Source organism: Lagenorhynchus albirostris, chromosome 13, assembly GCF_949774975.1.
Source record: "Lagenorhynchus albirostris chromosome 13, mLagAlb1.1, whole genome shotgun sequence".
NCBI classification, from domain to species: Eukaryota; Metazoa; Chordata; class Mammalia; order Artiodactyla; family Delphinidae; genus Lagenorhynchus; species Lagenorhynchus albirostris.
Window position 1 is genome coordinate 58720075 of NC_083107.1, and position 15916 is coordinate 58735990.

At 43.6% G+C, this 15916-nt stretch overlaps 1 protein-coding gene across 1 annotated transcript in view; it reads right to left on the minus strand.

The window, feature by feature from the left end:
- GALM (galactose mutarotase) overlaps positions 1-15916 on the minus strand; it is a 96846-nt gene that overhangs the window by 19013 nt on the left and 61917 nt on the right. The window contains exon 6 of the mRNA XM_060170089.1: positions 15083-15164. Within this exon, the coding sequence (XP_060026072.1) occupies positions 15083-15164 (82 nt within the window). The remainder of the gene's footprint in view (positions 1-15082; positions 15165-15916) is intronic.

A 15916-nucleotide genomic window follows, 5' to 3' on the forward strand; every position in this document is an offset into this window, starting at 1 on the left:
GGCCCATGGGACAAACACGGTGAAGCAAGTTGTTCCCTTCGGGAGCACACTGTGATATTTGGTTAATTCTCTCTCTTTTTTAAATAAAAATTTCAGCTTGTCTTACCTAAGGAAGCCATTGGCTGAGAGCAGCTCTTTGCAGAATGAGCTGTAAAGGATGGCTTTTGATAAGAGAGGCTGAGTCAGAGCGTGAAGTGTTGGAGTGGAAAGGGGAATAAAGGTAGCTAAGGGGCAGCAGGAGGACCCAGGGTTGTTGGGGAGAGGAGCAAATGGGCAGAAATAGCTGTCAAAAGAGGGGGGGAAAGCAACAAAAGTTACTAGAGGTTACACAGAGCTCTTTAGAGCCTTTTCAATAGCTGCTCAAAGCACGGACCAGGACCATCAGCACAGGCATCACCCGGTGTCTGTTAGAAACAGGCTCCACCCCACACCAAGTCAGAATCTGCGTATCAACAAGTCCCCCAGGTGACTTGTGTGCACTTTAAAGGTGAAAGGCAGTGATGTGGAGACCATCTAAGGGAGACCTAGGCTCAAGTGTGCTGTACTTTCATCTCAAAAAAAAAGGGGCGGGGGGAGGCGAGGAATGCTGGGGCACGAGGAAGAGTCTGGTCTCTATGGGGACGGCCCAGCTATGCTTCCAGCCCAGCTGCTCCAATTATGTCTGTTTCTTTAGTCAGGTTCAGAACAGTCAGTCAAATTTGCATAAGGAAACCAGCGGTAATGGGGCTCGTGGGCACTGGTACTCATCTGACACCTAATTAAGCCATCTTGGTAAATCATCTCTAGAATGCCTGTTATTATTTTAGGAAACAACATAAAGAGAATGATAATTAAAAGTAACACCCTGGGTGGGAATTTTGACTTCATTCCAGTGGTTGGCAAGTTAAGTACCTTGGGATTTTTTTTTAAGGTAACATTTCTATAAATTTTCGTAGATCACACGACCTCAAAGCTTGTCTCTGCCGCAGTTTTTTCCTTTTCCTCTGCCGATGCTTCAATTTTGCGGCTTTATTCTACTGCTGGTTTTTATGTATTTATTTATTTTTTCCCACTGAACACTTCTTGGTTTTGACTTGCAGTGGGGGAGGCCATTACTTCTGCATATTACATGCCATCGGAAGCATAAAATGCTAAACACTGTTGCATGATGTTTTCAGGTGAGAAGACAGTTTAACATTTCACAGTTGGGCCCACGTGAGGCATTTTCATGCGGGGAATTTTTCCATCCTAGACTCTCATCAAGATGGTATCTGGGGATTTGCTGCCAGTGTAAAATTCACCCAACTGTCTGTAGCCTCCTAGCCTTCCTGCTAGACCTGGTCTCCTCCTGAGTGCCGCCACGTTCCCCTGGACTTCCAGGTGTGCACGAGGGCCCTAACGTCCTCTGTTACCTTCCCCGGGCCCACTGTCTGTGACCTGAGCCACTTGGTTAGTAACACCCTTACTGACCTGCTTTACACCCTGTCCTCTCCTCCTGCCCCTCCTTCCAGATAAAACCCAACTAGGGATCATCCCACAATCCACCTTCTCTGCTTCTGACTCCAGCTGCTAAGAGAAACACTTGCTGGGGTGGTATCTGTAAAATGCCAGTCTTGCTAGGTCAATCCCCTGACTTAAAATCCTTCAAAGTCTTACATGATTTAAAGATAAAATCCTAGCTCCTTACTATGGCCCAGAATGCCCATGAAGACTACACTCAACTACAAAGCTGAGACCAGGATGAGGCAATCTAGCACCCAGGGTGCAAAATTTAAGGAGACACTCGCTCTCAGGTGCTGACCCTGCGCCTGCATGACCCTGAAAGTGAGTGTTGCCTTAAATTTTGCACGCTAGGTGCTGCACCTCTCTTGCCTCACCCTAGCCTCCATCCTGCCAAACTGTCTCTGTAGCTTTTGACTTAACAGCCTACCCTCACACCCACATTCCGTGCTTATTAGTACTCTTACTCTCCTTGTTGCTAGACCCTCACAGACACTAGGAAGCTTCTCGAAGCTCAGGGTGATATCGAGAAGGCATCTTCCTACCCTCGCCTCCACGCTCCCTTAGTCCCACGGGCATCACCTCTACCACTGCCCTGACTACATTAGATTCTTCACTCCCTGTGCGCCTCTCAAGGGCACGGGTAGTGTTTCTATGGTCAGTGCCCCAGGGAGCATGTAGCAATCACTAGGTGTTCCACAAATGTTAGCTGAACTGAACGCAAGTCGGCTCTGAGAACTTGCTTGAGTTAGCCTCAGGCCCATGGCACAAAGCCCACAGTTACCTCTCATCCCTTTCAGAAAGGGGTGACCTCTAAGGACTGTTATGCACCAGGTATGAACTAGAGCCAGGCCCCTGTCCGGACCTAGGGTGGGGGAGGGGAGTTGGTAAGCCATAAGCTCTTAAAGGGTGGTAGTCAGAGTTCTAGCAAATAGCTCCCCTTCTGGCAAATTTACTTGCTATTACTCTGAAATGTTCATAGGAATTATGCAATGTCTGGCCAAGTGCTAATTTCTGAGCTTTCTTCCTGCCAAATTCCCACCGCGCTGGCTCATGTCTGCCAATCTCGTAGCAGTGATATTTTCCAGGAGGGAACACGAGGAGCTTTGCGAGTATTCTGGAGTTCCGTAAAGCTGTTCTTGGGGCCGTCTTATAAGGTGGGATACCCCTTGGAGGGTATCATTGCTACCAGGAGAGTTCCTTGGAGTTGCTGTATTGAACTTTCGTAGACACTGTCTAGGAGGGACCTGTCACATAAGAAACAGCTCTAGGGTAAATAACAGTCTATGAGATCGAATATCACCAGTTTTACTCCTTTAGTGTCATTCAAGTATTTTCTTAACTGTAGACTTATTTCTTTGAGGACAGGACCTGTGCTATGTATGTGGCTCTATGTGCTCCACGTTGCCTGGGTGTACCTATTTTGCTTCACATTGCCTCCCCAGGGCTGCATAGTACCTGGTGCATAGTAGGTACTTGATCTCAGCAGGTGATGGAGCATGGGAGAAGAAACTTGGGGGATACACTTGGACCTGGAGGGGCTAGTCTCCCCCACCCCCCTAGAACTGCAGAGTTGAGGGTAACAAACACAACACCATGCTCTGGCTTTCCACTTACAGGGAGGCCCCAGCATGTCTGCCTGTTCCCACACTCCACAGACTGATGACCAGGCCTGGAATCCTGACTGCACAAGGGCTGGTGAGTATTGGAAGACAATTTCATTCATCTGATCAAGCAGAAACAAACTCTGGCCATCCAACCCAGAGTGTTGGCTGCTGTAGCTCCTCTGGGTAGGACCTTGGGGAAGTTGCTCTTTCTGGTGTGCCACCTTCTTCCTCTAGCTATCCTTCTAGCTCCCTTTAGGGAATTTAATGGTGATGGATTAAAAAAAATAAAATTTATTTTTAAACCACCCTGAAGATTACAAAGAGGGAAATACACCATTGCTAGTCTCAAAAAAGATGACTATCTTGCAAACGATGCAACCGACGAGGGATTAATCTCCAAAATTTACAAACAGCTCATGTGGCTCAATATAAAAAATACAAACAACCCAATCAAAACATGGGCAGAAGACCTAAATAGACATTTCTCCAAAGAAGACAGGGCTAAGAGGCACATGAACAGATGCTCAACATTGCTAATTTATTAGAGAAATGCAAATCAAAACTACAAGGAGGTATCACCTCACACTGGTCAGAATGGCCATCAACAAAAAATCTACAAACAGTAAATGCTGGAGAGGGTGTGGAGAAAAGGGAACACTCTTGCACTGTTGGTGGGAATGTAATTTAGTACAGTCGCTATGGAGAACAGTATGGAGGTTCCTTAAGAAATTAAAAATAGAGTTACCATATGATTTAGCAATCCCACCCCTGGGCATATATCCAGAGAAAAACATGGTTCGAAAGGATACATGCACCCCAATGTTCATTGCGCTGTTTACAATAGCCAAGACATGGAAGCAACCTAAATGTCCATCAACAGATGAATGGATAAAGAAGAGGTGGTACATATATACAATGGAATATTACTCAGCCATTAAAAAGAATGAAATAATGCCATTTGCAGCAACGTGGATGGACCTGGAGATTATCATACTAAGTGAAGTCAGACAGAGAAAGACAAATATCATATGATATCGCTTATATGTGGAATCTAAAAAAAATGATACAAACGAACTTATCTACAAAACAGAAACAGACTCACAGATTTAGAGAAAGAAATTGTGGTTACCAGGGGGGAAGAGGGAGGGGGAGCGATAGGTTGGGAATTTGGGATTGACATGTACACACTGATCTATTTAAAATAGGTAACCAACAAGGACCTAGTGTATAGCACAGGGTACTCTGGTCAATACTCTGAATAACCTAAATGGGAAAAGAATTTGAAAAAGAACAGATACATGTATATGTATAACTGAATCACTCTGCTGTACACCTGAAACTAATATAACAGTTAATCAACTATACTCCAATATAACAATTAAAAACCAAAACAAAACCAAAAAAATAGACTATCTTTATGTATAATAATACATAATGGGGCAACCATAAGTTATCATTACCTCAAAAGGGAAAACAAGACCAGAAAATCCCTCTGTGGACCAAGATGATGTGACCAACTCACACAGAGTTTGACACAGAATTTCAGGGGCTGGGGACTTCCCTGGCAGTCCAGTGGTTAAGACTTTGCCTTCCAGTGCAGGGGGTGTGTGTTCAATCCCTGGTCGGGAGCTAAGATCCCACATGCCTCCTGGCCAAAAAACCAAAACATAAAACAGAAGCAATATTGTAACAAATTCAATAAGGACTTTAAAAAAATGGTCCACATCAAAAAAGTCTTAAAAAAAAAAAAAGAATTTCAGGGGCTCATGAATCCCTTGAAGTTCTTTCATCATCTTCCTAGACCCTGGTATGGACCCTGGTTAAGAATATCTGGGTTAGAAATTCCATGTGGTCTTCGAATCATTGTTAGAAACTAACAGGACCTCAGAGTTCAACTAACGTATCCGTCATCTAATGGGATTTTACAGATTAGGTTATGAGGACCAAAGGTTTTCATGGCTGACTTGAGAGCAAAGATGGTGGGTAGCAGAACTGAGACCTGCATCCAGGTTTGCTGAATTCCAGTTATCACATGGTATTGCTTTAATACACTATGTTTAAAACAAGTGTAAAGAAGAGAGAAGAGTGGAAGAAGACTGACAAGGGGTGGAGGGGGAAAGGAAGGAGTAGTTGTTCATAGCATGTGCAGACTGGCTGCTCTTGGTTTCACTTTTCTGTTTATCATAGATTAGTTTTCTAGCTTCAAGCCAAAGAGACCCGGCCTGAAGCCCCTTCTAGCTTCCTACCTTGGATCTGTAACTAGTAAGTCCTGATAGAACATCTGAGGTAGACTTAATGGAGAGAAAGATAAGGGAGCCTGGGCACACTCTAAAACGGATTATGTCATTACGAAAACTCCAGAGCAACAAAGAATCCACTGTTTCCAGGAAGTGGGGGAAACATTTCTAAGGAGAAAGTATGAGCCTTGAGGAGAGTAGGGGTATATGCAGCAAGGAAGGGGTATCGAGTGGTCCCTATGGGTGGGAGGGGGATGCTGAAACAGGGTGAGGTGTGAGTGAGGCACGCTGGGGGATGGGTCTGGGAGGCAGCTGGTGTCTGGCCTGGGAGCCATCTAAAATTTTTTTAAACTGTAGAGTATCAAAGTAAGATTTGCATTTTAGTTAGATATCTTTAGTAACCAGATGGAGGATAGATCTAAAGAGATTTTTTTCCCCCTAGTTAGAGAGCTGTTGTCCAGATTCATTTGTTCATTCACTGATTCCCAAATTATGAAGCTTGTAATATAAACCTGGTGCTGATCTAGAGAAGAAAAGACAACCTACACTGGGACAGTGACGATGGAGATGGAGCCATATAATCAGTGATACATATTGAAGAGACAGATTCCAGGAATATTAGTTGTTAAAAATCATCAGGAGCTAATGACTAACAATATGGGGATGGGTGCGGGGAGGGACTGAAAGGGAAAGAGGAAGCATATTGACGGATGGTTCAAACAAATTCAGAGGATTTTTAGGGCATACTCTGTATGATACCATAATGATGGATACATGTCATTATACATTTGTCCAAACTCATAGAGTATACCACACCAAGAGTGAACTCTAGGGACTTCCCTGGCGGTCCAGTAGTTAGGACTCTGTGCTTCCACTGCACGGGGTGTGGGTTCAGTCCCTGGTTGGGGACCTAAGATCCTTCAAGCGGCGCAGCACGGCCCCCCCACCAAAAAGAGTGAAGCCTAATGAAAATTATGAACTTTGGGTGATAAAACATGTCAATGTTGGGTTTTTTGTTTTTAATAAATTTATTTATTTTATCTATTTATTTTTGGCTGCGTTGCATCTTCGTTGCTGCGCGTGGGCTTTCTCTAGCTGCGGTGAGCGGGGGCTACTGTTCGTTGCGGTGTGTGGGCTTCTCATTGAGGTGGCTTCTCTTATTGCGGAGCACGGGCTCTAGGCGCACGGGCTTCAGTAGTTGTGACATGTGGACTCAGTAGTTGTGGCTCGCGGGCCTAGTTGCCCTGCAGCATGTGGGATCTTCCCAGACCAGGGATCGAACCCATGTCCCCTGCATTGGCAGGCGGATTCTTAACCACTGCGCCACCAGGGAAGCCCCTCAGTGTAGGTTTATCAATTATAACAAATGCACCACGCTGGTGGTGGGTGTTGATGAGGGGGAGTCATGTGTGGGAATGGGGGTTATGGAAAATCTCTGTACCTTCTGCTCAGTTTTTCTGTGAACCTAAAGCTTCTCTAAAAAAAATTAAGTCTTATTACAAAAAAATCAGCAGGACCTGACGATGATATTGAGTAGGGTGGGGAGGTGGGATGAAAAGGAAAGAGGAAGCATATTGATGGAGGGTTGAAACTAATATTATATCCACTATTTTAGAATTATATAAAGTCTAAAGGAGTTTTCTGTAAGAAGCTCTGCAAAGATTAAAACACGTAGATCAAAACAGTCTTCATCTGCACCATCTTTGAACTGGGAGACTACTTTGGAATTTGTTATTTCTCCAGGTCAGAGACTTAGACCTGTCCTAGGGAAGTAATTATAAAAGCAACTGAATTGTAGGTTGAACCCAGACAGGTTGAAATAAAATACAAATGTCTTGCTGAGCTTCTCTCCGCAGCCTCGTGGTAAACCTTTCCTACCAGAATTCTAATTTTGTCAAAATGGGGTTGCTTTCATGTAATTTTAGTAGGACCTTTCAAAAATGAAAAGCAGCAAGAACAGCTCTCCACAAGTGAACACAGATGCACTGGGGGACAAAGTGGACTGGGTAAATTTTTATAAAAATAGAAGGTATCTCATCTCAAGGAAGAGAATAAGATGGGATTTTACTAATGTTACTTTAAGAGACAAAAGACCCAATCAAATCATTCATTTTTGCTGTCTTAATTACTTATCTACTACGAGTAAAGAATAGCACAATTAAAATGAAAAAAAAAAACACCTATGTGCTGTAAATGCCTATAAAGACACATGCTTAGTTTTGCACTGTGCTGTATACATCATAAAGTTTTGCTGGGCTGGTGGCCCAGATCGCCTCCAAGTCTCACAGTTCTGTAAGGCGAAAGGATGAAATGTAATATTTACAACGCTGGGAATGAATTAATCCCTGGAGAAACAGGGATCTTCTGTTTCTCACCTGCTCACGTTCTGCTGGCTTAGTACCTGAGCAGGGTACCAGGGACTGGTTTCCTCCTGTTGCCACAGGGCAGGACACCAGACTCAGGCCTCGAAGCTAAATATCTGACATGTCAGCACAGAGACCTGGCACTGGAGTGTTCTCTCTCTGTGGACGTCTACCTGTCCTTCCTGGTAAGCGGCTTCCAGGAGTTCCACCTCTGGGAAACTACAGGGAGAGCCCTGACAACAACATAGAAAACATACTCAAGGTGACCTGAAGGTGCCCCAATAACAGAGTATGCGCCCATCCTGAGTAGTAGCAAATGCTATAAGGGCTGCACTTTTTTTTAAGTTGAGGAAAACTGCTCAGAAAAGCCAAAGCTACGCTAACTGCTGACATGCAAACCCAGTTTTGACAGCTTAGCTGCAACTCTGCTCCTGGTCTACAGGTGAAATGAGCTCTCAGCCTTGCAGAGACCTTCTATTGGTGCAGGAGACAGGTGCCTGTGAGCAAAGACCATAGCTCACATTTGCTGAGGCGTTTCAAATGGGCTTTGGGAAAAGGACAGCCTTTTACCAGAGCCGAGAAAGGGGAAGAATGAAGAAGCCACAGAGTACAGGTTGTTGTCTTCCAGGCTTTTCTGGCAGACAGGGCTGACGACATTTTATATGCTCTCCCCAAAAGTGTCAGGAGGAAGAAAGGCAGGAGTGAAACAGGTGCCCAAGGCTGTTGGAGGTCTGTGGTCCTGCCTTGGGTAGAGGTCTAAATGCAGCTATAGGTTTAAGACGAAGGGATCTCATCATATTGTGCTTGCTTTGGTTCCCTGAAACTCTATGTCAAGGTATCCCTTTCCTCTCTATGTAATAATGCCCAGTCAGTAAGCCTGTGATAAACAAAATGGAGGACAGGACTTCACCTCTCCCCCCAGACATACATGGGGAAAAGGTCCCTTTTCACCTAGTACCTCGGCCACAGTATTACAACTACTGTAAGATAAGAGGTGCTACTTTCTCATACAATGGGTTTTCCCATCACCTGAAAAATTATTTGCTGAGGGTCTGTAACCAAGGTGAAAACACCCCCAGAGTTTAGATCTGCATTAGCATTTCCCTTAAGAACTCAGGTCACAGCTTTCATGAAGGGCAAACAAAAAGGAGGTGAAAAACAAATATAAGTATAAATTAACAGCCACAAAAGATGGAGACATGGCCTCTATCTTTGTCTTTCTTTTTTGTTTTTCTCTTTTTTTTTTTTTTTTTTTTTTGCGGTATGCGGGCCTCTCACTGTTGTGGCTTCTCCCATTGCGGAGCACAGGCTCCGGACGCACAGGCTCAGCGGCCATGGCTCACGGGCCTAGCCGCTCCGCGGCATGTGGGATCCTCCCGGACCGGGGCACGAACCCGCGTCCCCTGCATCGGCAGGCGGACTCTCAACCACTGCACCACCAGGGAAGCCCTGTTTTTCTCTTTTTAAATATAATTTGAACAAACTTGTTTGCTGTTTTCTTTGCAGAAAATAAAAAGCAGAAATAAATTGAAAAGAAGGAAAAATGGGAAGGAAAATGGTGAGAGAAGCTGGGAGGCCACCTGTATAAAAGGTGGCAAAAGAATGAGAACTGACAACTGTCCAAAGCTCTATTTATTTATTTAGTTTCTGGCTCCCTGTTTCTTGGCTATATGATGATCTTGGCTATCTTTATAGTCAAGAAATTCATTTGGGTTTCCCTGGTGGTGCAGTGGTTAAGAATCCGCCTGCCAATGCAGGGGACACGGGTTCGAGCCCTGGTCCGGGAAGATCCCACATGCGGTGGAGCAAATAAGCCCGTGCGCCACAACTACTGAGCCTGCATGCTGCAACTACTGAAGCCTGTGTGCCTAGAGCCTGTGCTCTGCAGCAAGAGAAGCCACCACAATGAGCAGCCTGTGCACCCCAACAAAGAGTAGCTCCCACTCGCCACAACTAGAGAAAGCCCCCGTGCAGCAACGAAGACCCAACACAACCAAAAATAAATAAAATTAAAAAAAAAAAAACGAAACTCATTTAATTTTCTTTTTTTCTCTCTTTCCTTCCTTTCTCCCTCCCCCATCTAACCAGGTCTAGTTAAGAGCTTGAGTTTTTTTTTTTTTTTTTTGCGGTACGCAGGCCTCTCACTGTTGTGGCCTCTCCCGTTGTGGAGCAGAGGCTCCAGACGCGCAGGCTCAGTGGCCACAGCTCACGGGCCCAGCCGCTCTGCGGCATGTGGGATCTTCCCAGACCAGGGCATGAATCCGTGTCCCCTGCATCGGCAGGCGGACTCTCAACCACTGCGCCACCAAGGAAGCCCAAGAGCTTGAGCTTTAACACCAGACTACCTAGGTTTGAATTCTAGCTTTCCACTGCTCTTTAACTGAGTGGTCCTCAGTAAGTTACTTAAACTCCTTGCGCTACAGTTTCCACATCCGTTAATGATCAGAATCTACCTTATAGGGTTGTGGTGTGGATTATTTATAAAGTATCTCTGAAATACCAGCTATTATTATCATAAACCCTCACCTCATCTCACAGATAAACAGTATCTTCCATTTTCTCAATTCAACACAACCTCAGTCTCTAGATACTGCATATCAATTCCCAGAACCCTTAACAAGTGTGGCTGGTCTAACAGGTTTCTTGCAGCACGTCTCACGGAAGTAGGCTTGGAGTTCAGTCCAGTCCAGTTCTGGCTGAATATCTGGTACACCTGTGAGTCTGCCCTGTGTGGATTGGCCTTGAACTCCAGGCCAGCCTACGGTCATCCAGGGCCACCCCAGGGATTGCAGCCATATCAGAGCCTGGTGCAGATGTGACCTGGCCCCAGCCAACTGCTTATTGGCCCATCCATTTTCTGCCACCAAAAGCATGCCCTGAATGCTTCAGAAGCCCAGCACTTCCCTGGGGACCATCCTGCTGTTTCCTGCACTGCCCATTCTTGTTCATCTCCGTAGAAAACACATTTCTCCTCCTCACTGCCTGGCAAAACGCTACTCGCCCTTCCAAGTTTTATTTCATTCTCATCTCCTCTACCTGGGAGCCCCCAGGCAGTGCTTTCCTTCTGTACCAAGTCTCTTAGTTACATCTACATCTCTTAGTTAAGTCTACTTAGTTACATCATTGACATGATTTTCCAGGTCAGTGGATAATATTCTGGCTGATTCCTCCACTGGACTGTCAACTCCTAGCAAGCCCAGATACACTGGGGAGGCATTTCTGAATGACCAAATGACTTTGGACTCATCTCAGTTAAGCCACTTGCTCGTGGGCTTTTGGTCAATGTTAAGAGTCAGATGAAATCTGAGCTCCTAGAGATTTCCTCTCTGCTGAAAGTGGGCCAGACATGTGAATTCTTACATCACTTAAGGGTACAGTAGAAGTTACTGCCCTTTTTGAGGAAGTTACAAAGGAATAATATAATTATTTGTTTCTTAAGCATTTCTGAGAAAGGAGGAAGAAAAAAAACTCTATAATTTCAGTTTGTGTCATTGGGCAAACAGATATAATCTATGAGGGACCAGCTAATGTATGCATATGTAAAAGATAATTACAAATTTTTCATGAGCTCTGAAGTTGTTGCAACTTATTTACTTCTGTAATAGAGTTCTAATGAACTTGAAGGGCGCTGGAGATAGCTGTAAAATGTTACGCTAAGAGCCTTGTAGAATCACAGAATGTAAGAGTTACAAGTGACCTTGCAGACCAATTATTGGTTCTTAATCATGAGTGCATAATAAAATTTTCACTGGTCCACAGAAAACTGAGATAGATTTGGATAACCAGCTGTCACATTTCTTTAAAAAGTAAGAAAAACTGGGCTTCCCTGGTGGCGCAGTGGTTAAGAATCCCCCTGCCAATGCGGGAGACACAGGTTCGAGCCCTGGTCCAGGAAGATCCCACATGCCGTGGAGCAACTAAGCCCATGCGCCACAACTACTGAGCCTCCGCTCTAGAGCCCGTGAGCCATAACAACTGAGCCCATGTGCCATAACTACTGAAGCCTATACGCCTGGAGCCCAGTGCTCTGCAACAAGACAAGCCACCGCAATGAGAAGCCCCCTCTCGCAGCAACTAGAGAAAGCCCGTGCGCAGCAACAAAGACCCAACGCAGCCAAAAATAAAAGTAAATTAAAAAAAAAAAAAGTAAGAAAAATTCAATTTAAAGGGTCATTTTCTATTCTGAGATTAAATTTTCCCCACTTTTATGGTGTTAATATATTCTTTCTTTTATGAAACATGGTGATTATGAATGGTAGTTTCAGCTTTTTTTTTTTAAATGTAGCCTATTTATCTCTGTTCCTTATTATTATCCCAATTGGTTAAATTTTTTAAAATTGAAATATAATATGCATATATTCCCAATTAATTTTAATAGCCCTGTATTTGTAATAGCTTTCTAGCTTGGCAAAATGAAAAGTTGGGCAACCCCAGATAAGTTTCCCAAATGGTTTTTTAAATAAAATTTATGGGTCTGATTTATGAAAATTTATGAACCCTGATTGAGTTCAACCTCCTATTTGCAGAAAAGGAAATAAGCGTCTATAGAGGTTAAATGTTAAAGCATTATACATGCACCCAAGGTCCCCTAGCTAGTCAATAGCAAAGCCAAGACTAGAACCTGGGCTCTTGCCTCGCTGAAAGTCCAGAGATCTCACAGCCGACTCAACTTCACAGGTGTTCAATATTAGTACAGAGTGTAGAATTTGACCCTAAAGCCACTTACAGTGCAGAACTGAGATGAACATGAGTTTTATGCAGTCAATTAGATTGCGTGTTAAGCTGTACTTTGCTTTGCCACAATTACCTCTTACAATCATGACAAATAATCTTTACCTGGTATGAGTTATGCATTTTTGCGATTTTCATCTGATCAAAACTCAGCAGGATAGCATAAAATTTTATAAATATACAGAAATAAATATGCCCTTATTTCATCACCTCCATTTATAAGTTACTTAGTTCATTTTCTTCCTTATCAGTCACAAAACAGGAGCTGCCACCATTTTCCCCTTGCAGTTCACATCACATAGTTCTAATGCAATAATTCTGCATCTAGGACAAGATGGGCCAGCTTATTCACGTCCATCTATTGAGCCATGTCAATATCAGAAGATAACACATTACCAAGACAAACATAAAAGCCCTGGAGCCAGAAAAATATTCAACACTGTGACGCCAAAAAATTTTTAATCCATGTATCTTGATTCCTCATTATTATTCTAATTAGTTTTGTAGTCGCCTTGTTTATGGGAGTTTCTAATTCCTGCTGTTAACTGAAGTTGCTGTTCAGTATGCAGGCTCACATTCTTTTTCCCCTTAAGAATTCTGAACTACCAGCCATAAACACAGCCCTATTGCTTTAAAGATGCCGAAATAAAGATGCTCAAACAAAAGCCCTTACCTAAAGTAAGGCAGGTGCCCAGTAAACTTTAGTATCTTACTTGGATCCCTGGGTCTTTCTTTATTTCCAGTTTTGAAAATTTGAAATAATTTTAGACTTACAAAAATGTTGCCAAAATAATACATCTATGTGTACCCTTCACCCACCTTTCTCTGCCCTTTTTCTGCCTCATGATCCAGTCTAGGATCCCATGTTGCATTTAATTATTGTATCTCCTTAGTCTCCTCTGTGACTGCTCCTCAGTCTTTTTTTGTCCTTCACGATCTTGATCTCTTTGAAGAGTACTGGTCAATTATTTTGTACATGATCCCTCAATTGGGTTCATGTCATGGCTTCTCCTGAATGGACTGAGGTTCTGCATTTTTGACAGAAAACCACACAAGTGATGTGCTTTTTTCAGTGCATCATATGAGGGGGATGTAATGTCAATAGTCTTCTTACTTGTGATGTAAACCAAGTAACTAACAAAGATGGTGCCCTTGGCTTCTAATTGCTCATATTCTATCACCTAAGCTCTTTATTGGAGCAGAGGTGACAACTAAGGTACTAGTACCCTTACACAGGGTGGGAACAGAAGGGACAGGTCTTCCTGACCTTTCACACGTAGCTACCATAGCAATGGGCTTCTGGAGGGCTGGCGCCCTAAACAGAAGCCTGAGAGAACAGACCACAGGACATAAGCCATCTGATAAAAGAGCTATGAGATAACACATCCGAGAAGTCAAGTCACTGTCAGACACAGGTAAGAGACCTAGATCAGGCAAGGGCAGCACGAAGGTGGCCCTTCCTCCAGAAGGGGAACTGATACAGAAAGTGTTTGTGTCTTTCTAGATTTCTGTTCTTCCTTCCCTTCATCCTCTACTTTTGTTTACTTTAGTTTTCTTTGACAATGCCTTCGACATTCAGCTGATCTCTGATTTTAACAAAATCCCAATAAGAATATGTATCTACTGCTTTGGGGATAATTATTACAAGTTAATTTCTATAAACTGCCACAAATAACAGCACCCCTGCCGTTCATCTTGTCATCTATCTGTCCCCGGGAGCCAGATGGGGGTACACGTACAATCTAGTACAAAACTATACCCCTCAATCCTGGAGATAACACATGAACCAAGGTTCTTTCTTTCCTTTTTTAAATTGAGATATAATTCACATACCCTTTTAAAGTGCACAATTCATCAATGTTTAGTATATTTACAAGGTTGTGCAACCATCACCACTGTCTAATTCCAGAATCTTTCACCCCAAAAAGAAATCTAGTACCCATTGTCACTCCCCATTCTCCTCTGTCCCCAGCACCTGGCAACTCACTAATCTACTCTCTATCTCTATGGACTTGCCTATTGAACCAAGGTACTTTTGATTCCAAATAATAATGACCAAAATGATCTCAATCCAGTAAACCTAGGAGACACACACACACACATACACATGAATTTGACTCTGCCAACACCTCGCCTTCCCTTTTGGTACGCAGAACTCCTCCTTCTACCCCATCCCCCTAACTGTGTCTCGGAGGTGATGTATCTGTATTTGTCCTCCTCAGGGTACAACCCGTCCAACCCTTTCCTTTTCTGTCAAAAACCATGACATGTTCTATCAGCGTCCTGCATCTGTGAGGTAATGCTTAGGTAAATTTATCTCTGCTCAGATGCTAAGGAGTAACAGATTTACATTTTAATGCAGAACTTCTGGAGTCTATGGCTCAGCTAGGATGACCATCTGACCCAGCTTTTTGGGATTATCTCAGTTTATGCCTGTTGCCCTGGCAAAATTATTAACAGCATCCCCTTACCCTCTCAAGAGTGTCCTGGTTTGGGTGTTTAAGTAAATGGTCACCCAACCATAACCAAAATAAATGACTAATCATGGTAATTATGGGCATTGTGTCAGGTCAACAAGGGAAATGTATTTAGGGAAATGAAGTTTTAATGTTTCTCACACTGCACCGCAGCTCTGCATTCCCATAAGAGGTGTAAATTCACCAACCTGTAGGAATCAGGGTTTCATCCACAGGCAAAAAAGCATCAGCTTCTATAGTGACTTCATGGTCGTATATATTCGGGGAACCCTGGGATAGAAAAAGTAGAGAAAGAAAAGAAGGTTTAGTGCTCAGTCTTATTTTATATATTTGCTTTATAACTTCTCTTGCAGAAATGTTTTCAAGTATTGACGAAAACTTTAGAAATCCCATTTGACCTATGATGATGATGAATTCGTTCATTTAAGTTAGGTAGATAGGGGCTCAAACGTAGCAGCCGATACATTTGGAAGAAACTTTCGATTGTGACCCCAGCATGCATGTTCTTTTGTGAATGGAATTATGAAAGTGAAAAGTCAGAGAAACAACAGTGGTTTGAAAGCCTTTTGAATTTTGACTTATTAGCAGAGGGTTTTCTTCTACTGTCCTCACATGCCAGGCAAACAAAAGAGCAAGGGTCAGTGACCTGTAACACACAGGTGGACAGCCAAAGCATCACCTCTAGGCTCACTAGGGGTGGGCCATGTCACCCCTTCTCTGGCCTAGTTCCCACTCAGAGGACCCACTCCCTCCTCCATGGCAGAAGCCTGGAAGTCAGAACTGGGGTCCCATCTCCCCTGTAAAGATGCAGCCTGACCTCCTGGTGGAGTCAAAGGCTGGTCCCTGAAGCACTGGTCAGTGGTCAGAAAGGCCCGGGGTCTAGTTCTGGACTTATTTCCTTCAGTATAAAATCAGTCTGATGTCCCCATTCTGTCCAGGGTTCTTGGGGAACAGTTCAGTAAGGATGTGTTGTGTTGCTTACAAACTGGAAAATACACATATATGTTTCTAATAAAAAGGAT